This window comes from Rhipicephalus microplus, chromosome 7 (genome assembly GCF_043290135.1).
Source record: "Rhipicephalus microplus isolate Deutch F79 chromosome 7, USDA_Rmic, whole genome shotgun sequence".
Lineage (NCBI taxonomy): Eukaryota > Metazoa > Arthropoda > Arachnida > Ixodida > Ixodidae > Rhipicephalus > Rhipicephalus microplus.
This window is the reverse complement of record NC_134706.1, coordinates 72,554,515-72,580,868: the sequence shown is the minus strand read 5'-3', so window position 1 is coordinate 72,580,868 and position 26,354 is coordinate 72,554,515. Positions and strand designations below refer to the sequence as shown.

At 47.3% G+C, this 26,354-nt stretch overlaps 1 protein-coding gene across 3 annotated transcripts in view; it reads left to right on the top strand.

The window, feature by feature from the left end:
• LOC119179630 (japanin-like-RA1) overlaps positions 1 to 26,354 on the top strand; it is a 113,061-nt gene that overhangs the window by 26,572 nt on the left and 60,135 nt on the right. For all 3 annotated transcript variants that reach the window (XR_012884691.1, XM_075868180.1, XM_075868181.1), the window contains exons 2-4: positions 6,226 to 6,263; positions 8,616 to 8,756; positions 16,697 to 16,719. Coding sequence is in view for 2 of the 3 variants with exons in the window: in XM_075868180.1 (XP_075724295.1) it covers positions 6,226 to 6,263; positions 8,616 to 8,756; positions 16,697 to 16,719 (202 nt within the window). In the remaining variant the exon portion in view is untranslated. The remainder of the gene's footprint in view (positions 1 to 6,225; positions 6,264 to 8,615; positions 8,757 to 16,696; positions 16,720 to 26,354) is intronic.

The following is a 26,354-nucleotide window of genomic DNA, read 5'->3' as shown; positions in this document are numbered from 1 at the left end:
TGTTCAGCCCGAACTTGGGTTGGTCCTTATTTCTTGGGTTGGACCTTATTTCATAACCATTTTTGTGGCTGAGTTTCTGGCAGTGGCTCTGGCCCTACGAAAGTTAAACGCAGAAGTTTAATCAGCTGTTATAATTGTAGATTCTCTGTCACTTTGCGCTGCACTTTCGGTTGATGCTGAATCGCACCTAATAAAGACGTTTCGTATTTTGTGTAATAATACACGAATTACCCAACACCCCCCAATGTGAGAGAAGTTAGATTAGTTTGGGTACCGGGCCATAAAGGGTTGCTGCTAAACGAAATGACAGATTCTTTAGTGAAGTTAGCAGTAGGTGGGTCATATTTACCGTGTTTTCCACCATCCGCTTCGGTAACGGCTGAGCGATTTCACAGGCGTATCATTATGAAAAGCTCTACAGGTACATCACTCACAAATTACAATGAATATCAGCACCTATTATATCCCTGGCATCGATCCCCTTGTCACAGACGTAAACTAGAAGTCGCAATTACCAGGCTACGCTGTAGGGGACCAAAACTAAATTTCTACCAACACAGGTCTGCTCAGGCTCTTTCTCTAATGTGCGCTTTCTGTGGTGAGCCAGAAATCATGGATCATTACTTTTTGACATGTACAAGGTCTACTACAGCTCGTAGAGCAAAGTTAGAAATTCTTTACGTGCTATTGGAATGAGTTTATCCATGCCCATGATTCTGTCCTTTAGAGCCTCTATTTCTGGGTTTGCCTGTGCGAAAGTTTGCGAGGCAGTGCGGTATTATCTCCATAAAACGAAAAAACTAAGAATAAAATATTATTCTTCTGGTCGACATACCCATAACTTCTCCCTTCTTGTGCCTTTTTTAAGCTAGGTTCTAGTACTGGTTATTATCTATTACAAATACAAAAGCTTTATAGTAAGTACAGATCAGCGATCATCAAAATTTCATTCTAAAAGCTGTAACGTTTTCAATTTGTAAGTTCCCTTACTCTGAAGTAAAAAATACTTTATAAGACCACCCAATACTTGGCCGATCCTCAACAGTGAGTATGAGCCACAAGTAAAAGGCAACAAGAACAAGAACAAATTACCTGCAATACAAGAGCTTCGTGAGGCGCTCGAGTGGATGGGCAAGATAGCTGTGGCTTACTTCGAGACCAAATCACTTTCGGTTCAAATGGTGGCAAAAGGACAGAGGTTGATACTTTTGGCTCGGAAAGCAGTGAAACCGGTAAGGGACCAAAAATATTCTGATACAAAGATGCACGGCGATGACAAGCTGAAAGAGGGCCAACGTGGACAGAAGTTGAACGATGCCAAAGTCGATTCGCGCAGGGCCAGCAAAAAATGCCAGGCCTGCGCGGTATAGGCACAGCGCAGTCACAGCGAAAGGTAGAAGAGCAGCATTTCAGAACCTTTTCAAAACACTCATTGGGTAACTAGTGCAAGCAAACTTTCTTGGTACCCCCTACGGCATTAATAACAAACATTTTGGTAGTAGCCTGGCATTCGCTATGCTATTTTTTGTCATTCTGCTGAGAAGCGTCGTATTCGCTAAACACTTGCTAAGACATCTGTGCCAGTTGTCCATGCAGTGGCTGCTGATGATGATGGATTATGGCTGAAGTGGCGATGTGCAACAGTTAATATGGGAACAAGAACAAGCTTTTGTAATGGTTTGGAGCATTGGACGGCCCACTCGTTACACTATTCGCATTGTGCGACAACCGGTTGTTCTTTCGCTGTTGTGAAACGCTTTATAAGTCGTCTTGACGAGATTGCTTTCCCGACATAAAACCTGCTTAAGGGAAGTTTTGCAGCAAGCCTCAAGCACCAGTGTTGCTCAATGGTAGAGTTTCGGGCTGGCAACCAGCGGACCCGAGTTCCACTGTGCCAAGAGCCCCACTGTGCCATTGGTGCTAGGCCTTGTCTGCTTAAGGCAAGTTTCACAACAAATGACGAGCACCGGCGTAAGTCAGTGGTAGAATATGGGCTGGCACTCCGCGGACCCGGTTCAAGCCCCACTGTGTCATTGGTGCAAGGTTTTTTTTCTAGTTTTGCGCGATGTGGTCACGGACACGGCGGTGGCAGCGGCAGCAACGGACAACAATAACTGTGCGCGACCCGAAGGCTGATCTCATAACAGCTTTGATGTAAAAAAGGCTGGTATGCCGAGCATTACGGAGGAAACGACACAGAATGACCACTAGAGACACAGAAGACAAAAGTTGCGACACCGAGGTGATGCTGATTGTGAACCTCGACCTTTACGCGGACATCGAGACCGAGCTCGAGGCAAATGCGGCTGAAGTACGTGCAATTCCTCGCAAGTTGAAACTTGCCGTGGGTCTAGTGAGTGTCCCGCTGCAAGCCACACGAACAGTTAGAGAACACTTGGGGTGGATTTCAAGGTAGCTGCTTCTGGGGACGGAAATTTCATGATCGAGAACGCCGCTACAAACTCTGCGTGCAAGCCCGCCGTGTTTATATCGATGGCAGCCGCGGTCAACAAACTATGCTGCAAGTTTCAAGTGAGCAACCTGGCGAACACCCAATTGCGGAAAACCACAAAGCATTATTCTGCGGGCACGAGCCCAGGGCAGTCACTTTTGCTCCGGGGACAACGCTGAACGATTCTATGTGGCAGCTACGAATTTTTCGGTCATTGGAAAGCAAGGCGTGGATTGCGCTGTGAAATCAATGCCGAAGGCAGTGAGGTCGCGCTGACAAAGGCGACATCCCCACATCAGGAGCCCACATCAAGCGTAATTGTTCACTGCAATGAAAGCAGTACAAAATAATTTCACCATATTTATTAGCACGTCTTTTTCATACCATAGCAGTATTTTATGTTTGAGAGCCTCTGGACTGCCGCCACTTTCTTTGCTTCAACGCACTGGAGCGCTCGCTTTAATGACAAATTGTTTCATTTTTCACCCAGTCAACTGCTTCATGCAACAGGCGCACCACTCATATCTTTTCGAATTGGTGATCCCTTTCAGGTTGCACACTCATCATCACGCACCGCTACTTTTTGTGCAGCCTACTTTTTCCAAGCAGCCGTAGACTGGAAGGGCATGCTTCGTGTCATTGTCACCATGAACTCATGATCTTCCATTCAAAACCATATTATTGATTATCTTCAACACAAACACTACGTTCAGTATGTATTGGTAAACTAAAAAAAACCCTACCCCTTATAATATGCCCCTTTTAGAAGGAGAAGCCTTAAAAGTAATAGACTAACCTGGCATCACCTGGTGGTACTCGAAGGCCAGAATAGCACCGTGGAAGGCGGCGACAGCGATTACGTGCAGGGAACCCTGTCTTCACAGGGAGATAATGTATGGGAGCCACGACAATCACATGGCTGGCGCGACACGTCCTCCGCGCCTGCGCTGTGCGGGGCACTGACACGGGATTGAAAACGTCACTGCCAACGCTGCGGCCACACTAATTGACAAAACGGCGTGCACATGAACGACGTGCCCCCTGCTGGGCATCGTTGCCAGGGCATAGGTTGGTGGTTGGTGCCAGGACTCATGAGGTCCGGTGCTTTCTGTGGGGTTTCTGTTGATGTTTCTCTTAAAGTAAATCTTCGAGCTTTAGATGCGACGAAGTTTATGAACTAGCCTTTCTCTCCCCCCTTCTTTTTCTGTCACAGTGCGGTAATACTCGGAGTGCAGAGTTCTATAATGTACTGCAGTTGGTTACAACCTAAGAAGATTTACGCCCTCCACCCAGAGCACTGTAGTGTACCTTTCATTTACCTGTGGAACAGAGGAATGATTGGTGACTGCCGTTTTAATAATAAGCAGTTTTCCGCTAAGAATGGAAGAGTATGCATATTAAAAACTAAAGTTCGTCGTTCTTTGTGAAAACGTTACGTTTGGTAGAGCAGCGAAGTCGGAATTTTGATGAAATTTAATAAGTAAAATATTTTGACCAAAAGCGAGTGAAATGGACAGGTGTCTTTATGAAGAAGTCATACGCCTGAAACATGTCAAATCTGCATGCAACACGTAAATAACCGATAGCCATTCAGTGGGATATTTATGCAAATTCTGCCTGAGTAGGATAGTGGCGGCTGTGAGTCAAGCTTGCGTTTATTGTTAGGCTGCCTTAGACTATAATACACTGTATGGCGCGGCAGACGCAGCGATACTTCTCTCCCGGCCCTCGGCATTTGTTCTACATCGGCGCGCGCTATAATTTGATGGAAACCGCTAGAAGGCGGCACCTACATGTGCGCGCCATCGTGGTGCGCACGTGATGGCTCCCTATAGGAATCCAAAGCAACGCATGGTGGCGCTGCAACGCCAGACAGGCAGTGCCATCTTTGGCAGAAAAGTAGAAATCGGGGATGTGGATGGTGTGTTTTCCCTTCCCTCCAATGCGCTGCCGCTCGTCTACGTGCTCGTGCAGAGAGCGCACGTTGAGTTTGAGTTACCTCATAATGTACCGCCTGCAGTGCAGCTTCACAAAGATCTCTGAGCTGGACAAGCATTTCTGGGAAGCGAGTCGAACCAAAGGACTAAAGCTCGTTAGTCAAGTTTATGATGTGGAGCAGGCGACGGAGGACGGGAATGCCCGAGTCACTGCGAAATGCATTTTTTGGGTCCTTCGTGATAATACCATGTACGACGTATGGCTCAAGGTAAGTCTCATTCTGCCGACATGAAGCTGCGTACTCTATCTATGTGGTGTGTTGACGTTTATGAAATCCATAAAATTCTTGTTAAGATGTGGTATCTACCAGTAGCAGCCATGTACTGTCTTGTGGGAACGTTTGCGACGTGCTTAAAAAATAAATAAAAACCAAAATTATACGGTCATGGCATTAAAATGTCCCAGGAGGTTTATAGTCATGTGCTCCGTCCCGTGCATTAGCCGCTGACGTCGCCGCGAAGCAGCAAGCCAGGTTTAACCACAGCGAGTGAAGTTAAAGTGCTCGCCTTTTTTTCCCGGCTCTCACCGTGCTGGGCAGCCTGCGGGACCTTCAGACTCCAACCTAATGGTCTTTTGGGATGTTCTCCTCACTTTCAATAAGGCGACAAAACATTACCGGCTGGGCAGAAGGATTTTCCCCTTCCTCATATGCAACTTTGTAGTGCCCAAGCATCTACTCTCCGCATGCTTCAAATCAGGTCGTACCCCAGTCTTCGTTCCCACAGCCAGTTCACTTAAAGCAATAATACAACTTGCCCAGATTGTGGCGCAGTATCCACGTTAGAATACATGCTCTGGCAGTGCTCCTCATCACGCGATTCTCGGCACGTGACCGAGGAGGAATGGAGCTCTGCGTTCAGGAGCTCAGAACTTGCACATCAACTCTGGGCTGTCCAGAGGGCCCACGACGTGGCGGTGAGGCTCGGCCTACCCGTTCCTACGTGGGAGCGGTCTACTGCTCTATCTCCTTGAGGTAGTGTTCCTCAGGACCGCAATAAAGTTCTCTGTCTGTCTGTCTGTCTGTCTGTCTGTCTGTCTGTCTGTCTGTCTGTCTGTCTCACCGACTGCAGCACGTGTTGCGCGCGTGTCGCACGCGCTCCCGTTTCAGCGAAACACACTCCCTCACCTGCGACCTCTCTCGCTTCTATCCTCAAGTGTTCCGTAACTCGCCGCCAGGGCCAGGCGCGGCGTTGTCATCGCTCCGAAAACTTGAGCTTCAGTTGCTATAGCGCTCCCAAACACATAGACCCCCCCTCCCCCTGCCACGGCGCGTTCCTTACTATGGTACCACGACGACGCTATCCATGGTAAGCCAGTGCGTTTGTGTCGCTTCGGCAGCGTTTAAAAAAGCGCATTTCTAACGCGTTCATGCTGCACATAGGGGACGGGAAGTAAAAGAACACTTCGAATACGCAGTTGCACCTTCGCCTTTGTATTTCACCGGTGCCGCTGACACCTCAATACCGTATACGTCTTATGACCAATGAAAGAGCATGTTTTATACACTACAAACGTGTTGGTAGGCATTTGCATGCTCGAGTGTGGGTAATGTACGGGGCATTCAGGATTAGTCGATTGATGCCCCGTGCTTTGACCAGTCATCATCAGTGACTTCGTGAAGAAAAGTTATTGCCTCAGCTGCTGTGATTCTTTAAGCAGATAATGTGAACTGCTTCGCAGTATTTGCGAATGCACGAGGGGTGTTTGCGTACTTACGAAAAGTAAAGCGTCATGTTCACTTAATATAATGCTTTTTGTCTGTTTTATCCGTCTAGGTAAAACCACTGACGACATCGAACCAATTAAATATCCAGTAAGTATTCTTACTAATGTTTTTTTATATTACGAAACCTCAACCATCATTCAGATCAATATCGGCACTTGGTGAAGTTCAAAACAAACAAAGTTACACGCACAATTACCAGCCTCTTAGGTAGTCGCCTCGAAGAGGAATGGGGTTGCAATCTTGCCACCATTTCTATATCATCGATGAATGCTTGACTTACTCACCGAGACATCACGTGAAGAGAGGCTCTGGCTGCTCTCACTCTAGCTTTAGCGCGCTGCCAGCAGCGGCCGCAGCGAGCATACCACGCACTCCCTTACATAAAATTTGGCACTGTACATAAAATGAAAAAAAAATGAAGCTAAAAAGCCACTTTCACAAATGCTTTTTCCTGATGCGAGGTTCACGTCAATCTAAGCAATGAGGTGCAGGTTTAGGTTGCCTAAAATTTGGCAGATCCCACGTACATTTAGAATTATAGTTGGGCTTGGGATGGGGATGAATTGTGGAAGTACACTGATTTTATTGAGCCAGACGTTATGAAATGGCGCTATATATATAAATCTACGCAAAAACCTCAACCGCTTTATATTAGGTTTGCAGTTGCGTAACCATTCCCACAGCAACATAGATATTAGCAACACCAGAAGCGGTGGGCTGATACAAAGCGCTGATGCTGGCGCTGATGCGCGCCACGAACGTAGCCGTCAACACTGCTATGCGAATCAACTTCAGCGGATGGCACCTATTTGAAAAGAATATCAGAACCTTGGCGTGGCTATGATGTAGAATCCTTCATAGCCACGAAGAATGGTAGGGTTCGATTTTTCCTGGGACACTTTTACTTACTGTTTGCGTTCATCCGGTGAACTGTGCCTATGGCATCTTTTTCTTAACGCTCAAGCATTAAAGTCACCCTGTGTATTCTCACCTTTCCTAGTTAGATATAAAATGTCTATCACCCGTTGCACATACACGCCCCCGGGAATGTGCCACTATTGTTTGGAAAGTATTAAAAGACGTAGTGATGATATTGTGACATTGTTCATGTCATGAGGAGTGAGATGTATTCGCTTTACCATCTTACCCTCCCGTACTAATTTTGGTGTACTCCAAGTTAATTTTGGTGTACCCCAAGACGGACGGGAGGATAGATAAATAGATGGATGGATTGATGGATGTATGGATGGATGAATCGATGGATGGATGGATGAATGGATGGATGGATGGAAGAATGAATGGATAGATGTAGTGTGCAAGGAAATGCTTCCCATTTATTAAAGCATCCCTAATAAAGCCACCGACAGGATGCGTTTTTATTCCCGTCTCTTTAATGCCTCTCAATGAGGATCTACTCACCACTGAAGATTAAAAAAGAGTAGCTGCAATATATCTAGGAATGACTACCGCATAGCCTCTCATCGGCATCTCCCAACAGAAGTCCCGGCTGACGACTCCGCAAATGCGTCCCAAAACAATATTACGAAAGTGCCCAGAGCTGTCTGAGGTTAAAAAAATGTACAGCAGCTTTTGCTTGCCACAATTGTGTTTGGTGGCCACTTGCTGAAACTAGACAAACGTTTAAAAAGTTATCAGAATATCTCGAGGTGCCAGGACAACACTTATCTTGATGCGCTTCACGTGGACTCTGGCAGCGAAAGCCATGTAAAATCCTAAAACCTTAGCGTGTAGTTGCCTGCTTGACTTGACACACTGTGACACGATGATCAGATGTATGGAAAATGAAGTTTTCAGACAATCTGAGATCATTGAAGTACATTAGGCACCATGCGATGAAGTTGTAGAGGCTCTCGGCTTTCGGCCAATGCTTGATGGCACTCTTCTGCTTACTTGTCTTGCTGGGCAGCCCATTGTTTGCGCTACAGGTGAGAGCTGAGTTATGAATTTCGAATATCTAGGGCTCACTAAAGCATGCCCTCATTATGACACACAGGTGTGCTTTTAAATCTAAATTATTGTATCACAGCCGACGTGACCTACAATCAAACACTCTGCCTCAGTTTTATAAGCGTGACCTATGTCACAGGAGGTACTTATGGGCAAATAGTAACAGAGAGATAAAAGCGTTTGATTGAGAATGAGTATTTTTTCTCGAAAACTGAAAAAACTCTTTCTTGTTGATGCAGCCTTTTATAATCCTTTTAACAAACAGTTTTCTCCAAGCTGTGTTTCTCTCACCATGTATGATATCTAGCTCTTTTGCAGCAGCACCCGAACGTCCACTTTGACTGATGACCGAGTAGTGTGGCACATAACACACAATATTGTGTTCAGTGTGTAACAGCTTCACGATTTTTTGTTGGGTTATACTAGTGTCACACTGTTAACAGAAATAAAAACAATCACTTCTGTTTTCAGTTACCCGCTTCGGAAAATACTCTTTACCTTGTGGGTTATTCCAAAGAACTAAACAAGTCACGATACTCATGCGTAGCAACTAGTTTCTCCGGTTTTGGGGACAATGTAATCCATCGGTATCTGCACTTGAGAAAACAAGAGGTAAGTGATGCTGAAACATTTGCCAGGTACTACCCAATGCGAGCATTCTTTTGACGAAAAGCAATCGGAGAGTAGCTGCCGATGCAGCATCTTCCTTTTTTCTTTTTAGCAAGTAATTAACAGCTGTCTATTGTTCGTACATCGCGAGCTTTCCAGACTCATGAAGTGCTGCCAGTAGTGTAGATGGTGATCAGCCCGACATTAGTGCACACGTTAAAGAACACAGGCAATCTGAACCATATGGTGTGATAAGGTATGAATGATGCATCATGTGTGTCAGTCGAAGTGTTTTTCCGAGAATCAATCAATGCTGGACTATAATTTGCTGCGTGATAGGAATGTTGTCACACATGTCCCGTTTATTAGGGAGGCAATCGCCGGGCTGATTCCAAGGGTCGAAGTATCGGCCCCCCGAACCGAACCACGAAAGCGTGGACAATTTAGAAGTGGTCCTTTTAGGCGCGCCAGCGGACGCCGGCTGTGGTCCCAAGAACACGTCAGAGCCGAGAGTTGATAAACAAACAAAATTATATTCTCATTAACAGCAGATCAAAAACAATACACACGTATGCACACTCCACAATAGTTACATACAATACGTCACCAATCAAACAACGTACTACACAGTACAATCAGCCACACTCAAAACAACGGACATAGACAACGAACGATACGCTCTACAATGCAGTCGCATGCATTGAACAAGCAAGACACTTAAAGACTAAAGAGATAGAAACCTATCCGGTCCAAAGTTCTTGGAACAAAAGTCTGGATGATACTCTTCCGAGAATCACTCACTCAAAGTCCAGCGTTGTTGTCGTTCCGCAGCTTTCGAAGTTTCTCTTCCAGGAAACCTCGCCGAAGTTTCTCGTCCAGGAAACCTCCCGTCTTCAATAGGCCACTCTCCAAGCTTCAAACTTCTTCGCCCGAACACGTCGGCTTCACACACGCAGCTGCCGCCACGCGTCTTCGCTCGATAGCGGTAAACACACACGCTCTTGCCTGTAGCTCGAGCCTTCACCCCTCAGGTGGAAATCCTCTTCATCTCCTGCTTCGTCCCTACAGACGAACCTTCGCCGACTACACGGCGGAATCCCTGCGCACTCTGGCGCTAACTCCGTCTTCTCCTGATCTCTCATCTCGGCTGCTCGTTTAAATACCTTGCGCGCGACATTCCAGACGGTTCTCGTCATTTCGTCGGCGCGATACGCAGCGAAGGCTGGGAAGAGGGCAAGACGGTTGGCACGCCCTCCGCGGCCGATAACTCAACTCGGTATGACCACGCCCCTTTCGTTCTGGAACTTTCGCGGGCTATCTCGGCCGCCGATGTGGGGCGAGGAGGCTCGTCGGCGAAGCCACGCTTCCGAGGGGAGAGCGCGCGCCCCGGGGAGCCTTTAGATGTTTGTTTTCTTTTTCTTTTCACCTCGCGGCGCCACTTGGCGTTTCGTCGCGACAATTCGGCGGCGCGCCCAATTTTAGCGCTCGTTCTGTGACACTGCCCCCCACTTTAAGATTATTATCTCATAATATTCAGAACCACACAAACGAGCGCGAACAGTCCCTACACACTCAAAGACTGTAACATAGTCCGTCGCTCATGACACGTCACATTCGCAATTGTTCACTCAATACAATTGTACATTGTAATTCAATTACACAACACATGAAATATAACCACAGGCACATGAGTACAACACTCCACCACACATTCCCAATAATACAAATGTACAAAGTTCTCTCATTACAACAATTATACAACACTATACATCACATCACAGCACAAACACTTCGACACTTGTGACACAGGATAACACAACTTTAACACAACGTATGGCACTCAGCACTGCCAAACACATTCTGATTCGACCTCAGCACCTATCCTGTGTATTTCGAGCTGCGCTTGCGTCCTTTCTTGCGGTGCTCGCTCGATCTCTTCTTGTTTTTCCTTGTTCTTTTTCGACGAGCCTTTTCCAATGACGGTATCTGAGGCAGCGTCTCAGCCATCGTTGTCACTTCCGACACCGTTAACGGGTCATAACGTTCAACGGGTCCTATCTGTTTATTTACCAGCTCGTTCATGTCTTGGCATTGGGCTTGGCTGGCCAACTCCGTCACCATTACACTGTCGGTCGGTTGGGGTCGTGCCGACGTACGTCCAGCTGCCCAGCACGTGAACTTATTCGACACGATCGTCTTCTCCTTCGCTGTCTCTTGCGCCGCGGCTTCACCTTGGGCTCTAGTGAGATCCGTCTCGGGATGCTCCTCCACTATATCTCGCGGTCGCTGGGTTGGCGAGGGCTCTATCATGGGGTCTTCTCCCAAACATTCCGGATCATTCGGTCCTCGCGCTCCGTCGATGTTTTCGATGACAAGGTTGTAAAGGGGGGTCGTCATACATAGAGCGGTAACCTTCCCGCTGAAGTACGGGGTTCCCACCTCAATCTCTGCTTCGGGAAGCATCCGAACTGTACGGTCAATTAAGCAAACCGGTTTCGTTTTGCCTGTCAACTCACTTTCCCGTACCAAATTTCTCCGCACGATAACCGTGGAGCTACCGGTATCTCTTGGAACTGTAATCTTCTTCCCGGCAACCTTTCCAGGCCGCGTTGGCATTCCCTTCGTAACACCGGCTGGCCGTTTTGACATTACAGCTCCCACAATAGGAATCTGCTCCCCATTCTTGAACTCTACGAATCCATCGGTGACGGCATTATTATCGGATTTCGGTGCTGCTTGCACACAGGATACCTGGTGAGTTTGACTCGCTCCGTTTCGACATGCATCTGCTTTGTGCCCAGTCTGACCACACTTGAAACATTTTACTGCCGTAGGGCTCGTAAAGATCGTTCGACAGTTTTTCGCGCGATGACCCACTCGGTTGCACAGAAAACATCGCGGGATGCTCTCTGGTGCACGCTTCTTTTCTTCGGGAGCCAATTTCTTCGAATCATCGGGACAATCCTTCTTGACCTTGGCCAAATTAGTTCCACCTTGCGCTTCCAAGAATTGATCAGCCAATTCAAGCATTCCTTCAAGTGACTCAGCCTTCCTCTCTTTCAAATAAAGCGACAGGCTTGGGTGGCAACTAGTAAGAAATTGTTCTGTAATTAGGAGCTCTGTAAGTTCATTGTACTCCTGCGCTGTCCCTGAAAGTTCAATCCATCTGTCGAAATAATGGCAAAGTCGGGCGGCATACTGCGTAGCCGTCTCACCATCAGCTGGCTTTCCTGTCCGAAATCTGTCCCGGAATCCTTCTACAGTAAATCTAAATCGCTTCAGCAAAGCAGCTTTCACCTTTGCATAGTTGGCTGCATCGGTCGGCGTCAGCATACTGTGCACACTGAGCGCTTCACCACTCAAGCAAGTACTCAAAGCAGTTGCCCATTGATGTTCTGGCCAATTCTGGCTCTTCGCAATCGTCTCGAATTGGTGAAGGTATGCGTCGAGGTCGTCCTTCCTTTCATCAAACGCCACGAGCAGCTTGCTTGGGTTCAAGCGGAAGCCATGATCTTCCCGTTCGCTGCTTTCAACTCTAGCTTGGACGGGAGTTTCGCTTTGCTGTTGCAAACGGAGCCGCTCGAGTTCCATTTCGTGCTGCCGCTGCCGTTCCCTTTCTTCTATTTCTTCTTTCAGCTGTCGCTCCTTTGCTTCTCTTTCTTCTCTCGCCCTTTCAGCTGCCAACCTCTCTCGTTCCAACTCAGCTGCTTTTTCTTCCTTGGCTCTCTCAGCCGCCAACCTCTCTCGTTCCAACTCAGCTACTTTTTCTTCCTTGGCTCTCACAGCTTCCAACCTCTCTCGTTCCAACTCAGCTTCTTTTTCCGCTTTGGCTCATTCGACCGCCAGCCTTTCTTTTTCCAGCTCAGCTGCCTTCTGTTCTTTGGCCCTCTCTTTTTCTTCTTTTTCCTTCTTGGTGACCCACTTCCGTAGTTCGGCGCCAGAAAGGCCCATCTTCTCACCAAGAGCGACTAACTTTTCGAGATCCATTGTGTCTCGCAACTCGCAAATAAAACCTTGCCGCGTGCAAAAAGTATCTGCCTAAATCAGTCTATTGGAACACTCTCCTGCACTCGTTAAAGAGAACACTGAACAACACACAAAATCGTTCCGATAGCACTATCAACAACTCGAGGCTCTTTCTCACTACTTTGGACACACTGTGCACCAAAAGGTCCTGTCGCGGACGCCAGATTAATTGTCACACATGTCCCGTTTATTAGGGAGGCAATCGCCGGGCTGATTCCAAGGGTCGAAGTATCGGCCTTGCGCGCGACATTCCAGGCAGTTCTCGTCATTTCGTCGGCGCGATACGCAGCGAAGGCTGGGAAGAGGGCAAGACGGTTGGAACGCCCTCCGCGGCCGATGACTCAACTCGGTATGACCACGCCCCTTTCGTTCTGGAACTTTCGCGGGCTATCTCGGCCGCCGGTGTGGGGCGAGGAGGTTCGTCGGCGAAGCCACGCTTCCGAAGGGAGAGCGCGCGCCCCGAGGAGCCTTTAGATGTTTGTTTTCTTTTTCTTTTGACCTCGCGGTGCCACTCGGCGTTTCGTCGCGACAATTCGGCGGCGCGCCCATTTTTAGCGCTCGTTCTGTGACAAATGTATATGCAACGTTTCTTTCGTTGTTTTCCAAGTGGCTAGCTGGTAATGGAACTACTCCTTCTAGTTGTCCCAAGATGGCAGTTCCATAGAGAGCATTCCGGCAGCAGTGTCTCGCAGTGGTAGGGCTTTGTAGTAGAATACATGACTTCCAGCACAGCGCCCTGGCTGGATTCTAGAAGAAGCCTCAATTTCTAATCTGCCCATTGATGAAGATTTTCTGTGAGAAGGATAGTAGTGAAACTGTCCTACAGAGGAGCTATCCTCGCGGTGTCCAATTCGTGGACGTGTTCAGCCCGCCAGAGTGCGTTCAGCTACGCAAAAAAAAACTATGAGTAGTGTCGTTACGGTGCGCTTGACCATGTCAGCGCACCGAACTCTCCAGCACATTCCCAGAGTGAAAATAAAGTAATTGGACAAAGTATAGAGCAAGAGCACTATTAAACAAACTTGACCAGTCTGAACGTGTGTATGAACGTGTTGAGATGTTCACACAGCCTCACCCGGGTGGTTTTAATAATTATTTAATTTATTTAATTATTTATTCACGATTCATTACGGGTTTATTACCAAGCATTGGGTAAGGAGGCGATACATGGTAAAATATGACATGTGATCAATACAGAAAAGATGAAATCTAAACTATACAATCTGAACAGTGCGTTGTGATGTAAACGACTGCCAGAAAAGAAAGAGTAACATCCCAGTAGAAAAACTGAACAAAAGAAAAGAGTGTGATAAACATGAACCTTATTATTGTGGCCAGTCAGGGATTGACAATTTAGGCTAATTTTGGAAGCGTTTACTATATTACACCGTGACATAATACTACTTTACAAAAATAAAAAAATATAAAGTAACACATCTAGAACTAAATTAAAAATAACTACGTAAGCATGAAATGTTCAAGTAGGCGGTCATGAAAGGCTTTACGATTTGGGATCGAAGTGGTATCGCCAGGGAGATCGTTCCAAAGTTGGACGGCGTGCGGCAGCGCAGAACAACTAAGGGTCTTTGTATTGCCGAAGATGCCCTCAAAACAGTCCTGAATATGCAGCCACCTAGACATGCGCAGTGCGGTTTTCAAAGGTAGGGAATGTGGCGTGGTGTTTTGAACATATCCATAAAGCAGGCATAAAAGAGAAACGTACCGGTGAACCTGAAGAAGGTGCAGCGAAAGTTCGAGTTTTATTTTAGTGACACTGGATTAGCGTTCGTCACTTCTGATAATAAAATGAATGGCACGGTTTTGAACAAGCCCTAAATTAGTAATTAAGTAGTCTTGATAAGAGGGCCAAATAGATGCTGCAAATTCTAACTTCGGGTGAATGAAGGTAAGGTACGCTAACTTGAGAATCTTAGGTGGCGATTTAGGCAGATGACGACTAGTGTACCCAAGCGTTTGTGATGCTTTAGCACAAATAGCAGTAATGTGGGGGTGCCATGATTGATTGTAAGTTACGTTTACCCCTAGGTACTTGAATGACTGAACACGAGATGTGACAGAGTTGTTAATAACGTAGGCAAAATAAGGGTTTCATTATTTTCGGGTGAAAGAAATGAGTTTACAATTTCCAGAAATCAATACCATCAGCCATTGTTCACAGCACTTATTATTAAGGTCATTGTGTAAATACAGGATGTGGTGATCATCAGGAGATGTTATTTTTCTATAAATAATACAGTCAACGGCGAATAATTTAATACTCGAGAAAATGTTATTGGGCAGGTCAATAATGTGAATAAGGAAGAGTAAAGGGCCTAGAACATACCTTGAGGGACTCCGGATGTTACGTGAGCTAGGGGAGGAACACAATTATTAATCAATGTGAACTGTCGGCGAGATGATAGGAAATTTCTAATCCAAGTAAGCTAGCAGAGTCTAGTCCAACGGACTTTAATTTGGAAAACAATCCACAATATGCCACCCGGTCGAAAGCTTTAGAATAGTAAAACGAAATGTTACCGGTTTGTAAATTGTTGTCCATCTTAAGTACCTAAGGTACTCGGCTGCTGACCTGCAAGTCGCGGGATCAAATCCCGGTTGCGGTGACTGCATTTTTGATGGAAAGGAAAATTGCTGTGGGACCGTGTGCTCTGAACCAGGCAATTGGATATTGGTGCACGTTGGATATTCCCAGGTGGTCGATATTTAAATGGCCCTCCACTACGGCGTCTCTGGTATTTATATGGTGGTTTTGGGACGTTAAGCCGCACATATCAATAAAGTAAATGGCGGTAATAACAGGCAGTCAAAACATTTTTAAAATCTCAAATATGGAGCTTCGTGCTTTTGTTACGCAGATTACAAATTTTGTTCTCAACTCAGCAGGAATGATGCTGAATGATTGAATAGCGACGCAATGAATACGTACAGGCCCTTCAGGGGTGTGGGCGGCCGGGTTAAAACTAATTCAATTGCCAACGTGATCAGATTCTATGCATGGCCTCAGGAATGTGCGTCTAAAAGTGGGTCTCTAGGGGCAGCATTCGTTGGCGCGAAACGCATTTCGTATTTCTCATTTGCGTCGAGAGTTGTGAAGCTACGTAGCGTTGAAATTTTTCTGTGGCAAAAAAACTACCGGAAACAGGCAGCGCGCTGCTCAACAACTCCAGCCAATCAGGGAAGGCCGAATTGAACATGTCCTTCAATGAGACACCGAGAGAATAGCACCACTGAAGATCAGATTACAACAATACACGCTGGCACTGAGATCAGGCGAAGGGAGCGTCACCCGTCAGTAATATGATCTTTGGGACGTGCCAACTAGTGGCAACCTTGGTTTTAAACCAACCTTTTACGATTACTGGCAGACGTCAGAACTTCCCAGTTAACCTTTAGTGAGCACGAGTGTCATGTATTAGGACAACCAGTGCTGGACATTCTCCCAATTAAACATGTGCTGGACATGTCCCCCGAGACCATGGCCCACGATTAAAAAGCTTGTGATGTTTTCACTTCTTTTCTACAATACTCTACTCCAAAACTAGCAAACGAAAGAGCTAAAAGAGATGTTTCTTATATTGTGAAGATAATCTACGGCAACATTGTAGACCTCAATATTTTTATACACCATAAGTCTACAGAATCACGTTATAGTGATGTTGCTCTGATTGATTAGTGGGTGCGTTCGTGTAGAGGGTTGGTATAAATGCAATTATTGTATGTTATGTTGAACCATGTGTTGAACAATGTATGTTGAACCATGTATATCCATGAATATCACCATACCACATGCGATGACATCATGTTACCTACGATTAGTAAAATGCGTTTTAATGTCAGTATCACGTTCTGATTCCCTCAATATTAGTGATTTACTGTGCTTTTCTTATCTTTTTCAGACAAAAGAGAAGAAATGGGACGAGTATGCCTTTCGCATGACATTTATGAAATTTTCAAAATGCTTGAAAAGTATCCACCAATTTGTTCGACTGTGCTTGGCCATTATGGTTATCTAACTATATTTTAAGTTCTATTTTTGTAGCAGATAGTGACCATGCTCGAAGAACACTTTTAGTTGCGAAATATTGCTATATGAACTACAAACATTTTAAACGTCCTGCGTCAACCACTATCGAACGCAGCAGGCTAGTATGAGGTCACGTGCGTGTTCTTTTGGTTTTCTCCTTTTTTTATTCACTTTTCAACCCCCAATTTTCTCCCGCCGTGTAGGGTAGCTAACTGAACGCCTGTCAGGTTGACCTTCCTGCTTTTTCTTCCTCCAGCACATCCGGTATATATATATATATATATATATATATATATATATATATATATAATTTTAAATGTAGGTATGTATTATATATATAAGAAGTGTATACCTAAGGGCTCGCTTTTCCGTGTTTTTACACAATAATAATGAGAGATAACATACAATAATGCCAACGAAAGTATATAGGAAGATATTAGACCAAATTGTAACGTACGTATGAAGGAAAGTGGGTGAAAAGATAACTTGCCGTGGGCAGGATCCGAACCTGTGACCTTTGAATGACGCGTTCGATGCTCTACCACTGAGCTACCACGACAGCTAACCCCGAGCCACTTTGTTGGGTTTCTATATATATATATATATATATATATATATATATATATATATATATATATATATATATATATATATATATATATATATATATATATATAAATATGTATATATATATATATATATATATATTTTCACGCCATCAAAGCAGAGGTCTTGCCGCAGAGATCGACACCCCAGAAGCAGGTCAATCTTTTTAATGAAACACGCAAGGGAGTTCTTCTTTTTCGTCCATTTCATACTCTTTCATGACACATGAACAACTGCCATCGTGTTTCTTGAGCCAACACGTGACATTTGCCTCCCTCCGAAAGAGGCATCGCCCCGATGCTTAACTTAGGCGCTCTACCAGTCGAAGGTAATGGTCGCGCGAACACGGTAACCGGGAGCTAATTAACTCGATAAATACGGTTTCATACGCAAGAAGTGCACGACTTCGGGTAAATGCTTTTGGCGCTCAGAACTGCAGTCAGTATCTGGAACAACTTCGTAGTTCACGTCGTTCGAGCGTCGCGTGACGCTGTATAGGCCAAAATACCGTCTTAGCAGTTTTTCAGACAGTCCACATCGACGTATCGGAATCCAGACCCAGAACTTGTCGCCTGGTGTGTAGCTAATGAACTTGTGTCGGGCGTCATAATGTTTTGCATCTTGATGCTGTTGATGACAGATGCGCACAAGCACGAGCTGTCCGGCTTCTTTGGCGCGCTGAGTGAATTCTTCGGCGTCTACATGAATGTCGTCACACTCAGGCGGCAACATGGCGTCCAAAGTTGTCGTGACTTTGCGACCATAGGTCAGACTGAACCTTGTCATTCCAATTGTTTCTTGTCAAGCGGTGTTATAGGCAAAGGTCACCTCCGGCAATATCTGATCTCAGTTTTTTTTGTTTCGTGCGAACGTACATGCTGATCATGTCTGTGAGGGTCCTATGGAGGCGCTTCGTCAGTCCGTTTGTCTGTTGATGGTTTGCAGTTGTTCTGCGGTGAGCTGTACCGCTGTGTCTGAGAACCGACTCCAAAAGCTCTGCGGTGAAGGCAGGTCCTCTGCCTGTGATCACTGCTGTCGCCATGCCATGTCGAAGGACGATGTTTTCGATGAAAAACTGAGCGGCTTCTGCTGCTGTGCCGCGCTGCATAGCTTTATTCTCCGCATAACGGGAGAGGTAATCGGTGGCCACAATAATCCATCTGTTCTCTGTTGTGGAATTTGGAATGGAAACCAGGAAAAAATGGGTGAACGGCTTCGCTGTTGCTTTGACTGGATCTAAAAGACCGGCTGGCTTGCTGGGAGGCGCTTTGCGTCTTTGGCAGTCGGTGCAAGTTCGCACGTGATGGTTACCAGCAGCAGGTAAATTTGGCCAGTAGTACTTGCATCGTGGTCGGCACAATGTTGGGGTGTCGCCTCTATAGATCACCAGAAGTTGCTTTATCATCGCACGCTTCCATAAATCTTTTTCGAAAAGAGGCAGGCACGACGAGCAAGTGTGGGTTGCCAGTTGGTGAGAAGTTTTTTTATAGAGAACATTGTTTCGCAAGGAAAAAGATGGCAGTCCTCTTGCAAGTAACCTCTGCACGTCTTTACGTCGTCCTTATAAATATTCAATGAGTGGTAACAGCTCGGAATCACTGCGCTGTTCCCGTGCAATAGTAGCCGTGTTGAGAGCTCTCTCGATTGCCGCGTCGATGTTTTCGTCATCATAAGCGACAGTTCCGCTGGCGACCGTGAGAGAGAGTCGGCGTCGTTGTGCCTTTTCCCAGATTTAGAGATGATGGTCATGCCAAATTCTTGAAGCCTTAGGCTCCAGCATGCCAAACAGCCGGATAAATCTGCAAGGTTGGTGAGCCAGCACAAAGAGTGATGGTCGCTAACAACCTTGAACGAGCGGTCGTACAAACATGGACAAAATTTGATGACTGCCCACACTACGCCGAGACACTCCTTCACGGTAGTCGAGTAGTTCTCCTCCGAGTGAAAGAAAGTTCTGCTGGCGTAGGCTATTAGTATTTCACAGCCGTCTGGCCACTGCACCAGAACAGCGCCCAGACCTACATTGCTGGCGTCAGTGTGAATTGCTGTAGGGGCTTCCTGGTCGAAGTGCGCAAGGGCTGGAGGTGTTTGAAGGTGTTGTCGAAGTTCATTGAATGCCATTTGCTCTTGTTCACCCCAAAAGAAGGGGATGTCCTCACGTGTCAGTCGTGTAAATGACACCGCAATAGACCAAAAATCCTCGATAAATCACCGGTATTATGCGGCACAGCCATAAGAAGCGTCTCACGGCCTTTTTGTTGCGTGGCGTAAGAAATTGCTCTACAACGTTTATTTCGGCCGGGTCAGGTCGAATACCTTCGTGACTGACGACGTGGCGTAGGAAGCTGAGTTCACTGAAACTAAAATGATATTTTGGCGGTTTTAACGTAAGGCCGGCTGAACATATGGCTTGGAGCACGGTGATTAAATGGCTGAAATGTTCCTCTAATGTTGCTGAGAATACAATAATATCGTCCAGATAGACCAAGCATGTTTGCCACTTCAGGCCTGATTGCACGGTGTCCATGAGACGCTGAAAAGTGGCTTGTGCCGAGCACAACCCAAAAGGAAGCTTCTTAAATTCGTAATAGCCATCGGGCGTCACAAAGGCCTTTTTCTCACGATCTCTCTCGTCGACTTCTATCTGCCAGTTGCCGCTTCGGAGGTCCATTGAAGAGAAATAGCACGCCTACTGACGAAGCCGATCGAATGATTCGTCTATGCGAGGCAGTGGATAGACGTCTTTCTTTGTGAATTGGTTCAACTTGCGATCATCAATACAGAAGCGCTAGCTGCCATCTTTTTAGGGGCGAAGCTCCTTAGGGAGTGGGCTGTGCGTCCCCTGTAGCCTGTATGTAGCCACCTCTAGTTTAGTTCTTGCAGTGTTCACTAGATGGCGGTACCATCTCCTGTATGTAGCCACCTCTCGTTTAGTTCTTGTAGTGTTTACTAGATGGTGGTACTTGTAGCTGATGATGAAAAGATGCAAGATGTTATAAACTAGAAAGCGGTACTTGTAGTTGATGAAAGACGCGAGATCTTATAAAATAGGAATGATGTCACATATGGCGCGTGTCATTGGTTGAAGGCAATCGTTCGATTTAGTGCGGCGATGTACGCTAGGTGGAGCGATGTAATAAAATCGAGTGGGCAAAATGTACAGAGGATTCATGGTTTCAGGTTTACCTCCGGAGCTTCGCCCACTCATCATCATTCACTTCGTGGATATGGCGGAATTTTTTTCTTGACCAAAACCACGGGGGACGCCCAAGGACTTTTCAAAGGTTGTATGATGTCATCCGTGAGCATCTTCTGTATATGCTTCTGAAAGCTCTCGGTTTCCTTCGGAGTTTCACGGTAGGAGCTCTGCCGTATCGGTCGCGTGTTGTCTTCAGTAATGTTGCGGTGCTTGGCTAATGGTGCTTTTTGGACATTTGACGTACGCAAAAAGCAGTCTTCGAATTCGTGTATAAGTTAAAGCGGGCACTTTCTATCAGAGGGCGCTAGCGTGGACCAGATATCCACCGGCAAATTTGTCGAGGCGGGGACAGTCGCGTCATTTGGTTGCAAAGCAAAACATTCCCCGGCTGGGTCTACATTGTCGTAGTAGGCAATTGCGGTACCCTTCTGGATTTGACGGCGCTCGTTGCTGAAGTTTGTGAGGAGCACTTCTGCCTGTCCACCAGTAAGCACGAGGACGCCCCTCACGATGAAATGCCTTGCGTTAACAAAAGAGCGACTATGTGCTCCGCTATCACCTCTTTATAGCAAGGCCACCCACTGGACACTGACACAAGGCAGCAAAATCTCGGTGGGAGCGTCACATCATCGGTTATTCGCAAACGGTCACGTTGTTGGTCGCTGCTATTGTCGGCATACGGATGTGTGCAAAACGTCACAATACGTTGAAGGATGTTGATCAAAGCGCCATGATCTTGAAGAAAACTCAAGCCAAAAATTAGTTCTTTTTAGCAGTCCGGCAACAGGACGAAAGTGGCCACGAAGCTAGAATCCCCGATGCCAAGTCGAGTGGTACATTTACCCGTTGGAGTCATCAGCTGACCACCAGCACTCCTTATGTGCGGCCCCGTCCACGGTGTCTTGACCTTTCTAAGGTGGTCGGCGAGCTCTTGTCGCATGATTTAGAAGTCGGCGCCAGTGTCGACCAGTGCTGTAACGTGATGTCTGTCAATGAGAACACTAAGATCGGCACGTACAACTTCATCGGCATTAGTATTCGTCATCGTATTCGTCGTCGTTGTCGTCATATTTTCCTGCGATCACTGGGGGAACTTTTCAGTTTCTCGACGATTGGCAAACTTTCCCCCGCAGGTCGAAGCACTTAGTTTTCCCGGTGCGGGCTAGGCGAACGGCCTCTGGTGACGTCCGTGTAGGTCTGAGGGAAGTCACGGTGACACGCGGGTGATGGAGATCGCCGGTGACGCGGTGGAGTTGCTTGGCCAGGCGACAGTTGATCGGTATTGTGGGCCCGATGGTCTTCAGAGCGGAAAGAAGTAGGACGACAAAAGTTCCCGAACCCGTAATCGCCATGACGGCAATAGCGAGCAATGTGACCGAATTCTCTGGAGTGGAAGCAAATAGGTCCACGGTCGGCCATGCACCATAAGTCAGTTCGGCGAACTGGTGGTCGTCTTGTATAATCCCGTTGCCACCAAGGTACGGCAGCGGGTCGTGGCTGGAAGGGCGTCGCCACAAATGACAGTGGAGGACGACGCACCACACCAGCGTAGCTCGCTGGATGTGGCTCAGGGCTTGACGCGGGTGGTTAATGGCTTGCCTCAACTCCTGGCGGACGATTTGAGCAACAGATGCGACAGGCGGTTGGGTAGGGGAAACGCAGAGGGCCCGAAGTTCCTCGTGCAGTATTTCCCTAATCATTTGTCGCAGGGAACTTTCGCATACGGCAGTGTTCTGAGCACTGCAGCACTTACCGCCATGTGGTTCAGCAGGCAGTTAAAATGTCGGCAAGATTGTTGCAGTGCGCGCTCAATGACAGTCGCCTCTCTTATGAATTCACCTAGTGTTGTAGGTGGATTTCGTACGATGCCCGCAAACTTGCTGCTTAACACCTTGTTTTAGGTGACGCACCTTCATCGCCTCGGTCATGTCAGGGTCAGCTCGTCGAAACAGACGGATCATACACTCTGCGTACATGGCGGCTTTTTTTGTTGGGTTTTTGCACGCGGGCCTCAATCAGTTGCTGTGCGCGATTCCATCGGTCCGAGTTCAAATATGTAGCGAGGAGCTTTCGACGGAAATCTTCTCAAGAATGAAATGTAGCCTCGCGGTTCTCGTACCACGTGCGAGCGCTATCTTCCAGTGCGACATATGTATGGCGAAGTTTGTGCTGTTCGCTCCAGTGGTTAGAAACAGCAACCCGTTCAAACTGTTTGAGTCAGTCCTCATCATCCTCGTACTCTTCCCCACGTAAAACTTCAGGAACGTGACGATGTTCAAGAGTCACCTGCGAGGGAAGAGTGGTCTGCGATGGAAGGATAACTGTGGATGTCGTAGGAGCTGTCATGCTGAAAAGAGGCGGAACAGGTGCGGACTCATGATTTAGTCTTAGTAGGCGCCGACTGAATCGGTGCACCGGAGTCGTGACGAGGAGATGAGTCTCTGGACTAGGTGAACGGGCCCGAGCAAGACTGCCCTGCATCAGGTTGTAGGCTCCTGCACCTCCACCAGTGTCACGAGTTCAAAACCGAGGTCTTGCCGCAGAGATCGACACACCGGAAGCAGGTCGGTCTTTTTATTGGAACGCGCAAGTGAGTTCTTTTTCGTCCAATTCATTGTCCTGCATGGCACATGAACAACTGCCATCGTCTTTCTTGAGTAAGCACGTGACAATATATATATATATGTATATATATATATATATAAGTATATATATTGTTATGCATATGTGATTTGGGTATGAGCCTCTGGGTAGCGGGTAACAGGCAGATTCGAGAAGAGGGCGTTCGGCTAGCAAGACAGACCTCCGCTGCACGACCCCTTCAAGTCTACCAGTGCGCCAAAACGTAATAAACGCATTACTAAATGTAACATAGCGGTGGAGGTGCTGGGTACAGCACGTCGACGAACCACGAAGCCACAGCTGTTTGAATTTCGCCGGAGCCATCGTCTTGCTGGCCTGCCACCGACAACAACCATCACGACCGAGAGCGAAGGTCACGGCTTCTCAACCACGCAAAGGTCAGTGCCGGCTGCACCTTGGTATCGCTATATGGAACCCCGCCTGTTCGCGGGAAGAGCAGGAAAGATGTGGATGCGTGGCTGACAAATTACAAAAAGGTGAGCCGGTACAACGCCTGGGATCCCACCGACCAACTGGGAAATGTCGTGCTGTTTCTCACGGAAACCGCTTTGATGTGGTACGAAAACAACGAAGACTCCTTAAAAACGTGGGAATGTTTCGCCGAGGAACTCAAGAAATGCTTCGGCGACTCTGATTCGCAAAAAAAAAGCGCGAAGCGCACGTTGGCTCAAAGAGCCCAGACTCCTGGACAAACGTGTACCACCTACATAGAGGAGATTCTGATGCTCTGTGAGATCATAGACCCGTATAGGTCTGAAAAAGACATGGTGGGACACCTTCTGAAGGGTATAGCAGAGGACGTCTACAATCTTATGATAGGCAGGGAAGACCTCATTGCCGTCTCCATCGTCCAACGTCACTGCCGTACTTTCGAGATGCTGAAGACCCGTCGTGTTGCCCCGAAATTCGGTAGGCTGGCAAATGTCACAACGGTCGCCAGCGTCGACGTAAGCCCGCCTGCCGACCTTGCCGCTTCTATCCGGGCAATAGAGCGCGAAGAGCTACAGCGACAAGACACACTGGTCGATGACACCGTCCATCATCCGCCTACCCGTTCATCCTACTACCAGGCGCCGATCGCTCCTCTGCTATGATCGGTAATTGCGACGGACTTTAGCGAAGCTGGAACTTCCTGGCCACGTCGAGACTCATTCGCGCCTGACCAGCGGTAAGACCGACGCCTTCGTACTGGCCCCGCTCCACAGAGACGGGCAGTTCCCGTTCAGCAAGCTGCTCTACTCGGTTTGGTTAGGCGACCTTAGACAGCGGAGCGCTCTCAGCAGTGGTTCGGCGAACGACCCCTACCCGTCTGCTACAACTGTGGCATTGAAGGCCACATTGCCAGGTACTGCGACTACCGGCAGCCGCCAAGGTAACCGCTCACCGAGATCCCACCTGTCTGGATTCGCACGAGCACCGACGTTCTCTAGAAGCGCATCCCATGAGATACCAAGGTCGCTGCGACTCCGTTCTCAGGCCTCTGACCGCAGTCTGAAGCCCCCGCCAGCCCCTCGCTCCAAATGGTCGCCGTCTCCTAGGAGCCGCTACCCTTCGCCACCGCCGGAAAACTGGTCGACGCGACCGTTGGAGGTGAGGTCGCTGGACAGTCTTCGATTTCAACAGAAATGCCTTCTTTAATTTGCATGTTTCGAAAAAGGTACGTTTTCTAATCGGTGTCTCAACAATGGCCTTAGTGGACACAGGTGCAATCGAATCAGTGATGAGTCTAGCATTCAAACTCCTTCTTGGACGAGGTTATGTTCTGTTGGGACCGTGCTGATACATTTCGTGGAGTATGCGGAGATATCTTACAACCTGTTGGTGTCTGCACAGTGACTGTTCGTTTGGGTGGCCAAATTTATCGCTAATTTTGCTATTCTGTTTAATTAAACGCATGACGTAATTCTAGGACTCGATTTCCTGAATCTTTGTGGTGCCACTGTCGATCGCCGCTCAGGAGAGAATACAGTAGATTCAAATGTTCCAGTAGCGTTTATGGAAAGCCCGCCCTTTATGGAAAGCACCCTTTGCGTGTCCATGGACACAACTGTACCACCTTTGTCTGCCAAGTGTGTTCCTGTCGTCAGTTCCCCTGCAACCGAGACGACATTTGATGCCACCGTAGAGCCTCGTCACCTCATCTGCATAAAGAAAAATGTTCTAATACCCTATTGTACGTTGTCGGTTGTGCAAGGGCATACTAGTTTGTGGGTGATCAACCGCTCCAATGAACCTTCGGTACTGCAAGAGGGTCTATAACTTGCTAAGATTCGTCAACATCAGGTGTTCTCTCTTGCCATCCTTGCAGAGAGCAGTGATTCTCCGGATAAGCCCAATTCCAATCGTTTGCACGCCAGGGACACCTCCATAATGGCAATGATTGACAAGTCTCTTAGCACCAACGAGCGTAATGACCTGGCAAGTATTCTGCGCGAACATGCTGGTCTTTTCTATTTCGCACAGCTACAGGCTCCACTGTCATTTCCTGCTTCTCGTGTAAAGGACCGCATATATACGGCATACCATAGAACTCTCCGGCAAAAGCCATACCGGGTATCACCTTCGGAACGCGCAGAGATTATTGAACAGGTTGGCGAGATGCGAAAGAAGGATGTGATTCAGGAACCATGCAGTCCATGGGCCGCTCCCGTAATATTGGTCATGAAGAAAGATAGAAGATGGCGACTTTGCGTTGACTACCGCCGTGTCAACGCCATCACAAAGAAGGACGTGTACCCCCTACCACGCATTGATGATGCTATAGACTGTCTTTCCTCAGGCTCCTACTTTTTGTCTGTTGATTTGAGGTCAGGGTATTGACAGATTCCAATGCACGAGGAACATAAAGAGAAAACGGCATTTGTTACACCAGATGGACTTTTTGAATTCAATGTGATGCTATTCGGACTATGCAATGCGCCTGAAACTTTGGAGCGCTTCAAGGGCAACATTCAGCGTGGTTTGAAGTGGGAAGTATGCATGTGTTGTCTGGACGATGTTGTGATTTTCGGGTGCACTTTCTGTGAGCACAACACACCCTCGACCTCGTTCTGAACTGCCTAAGCAAAGCACGCTTGCTGCT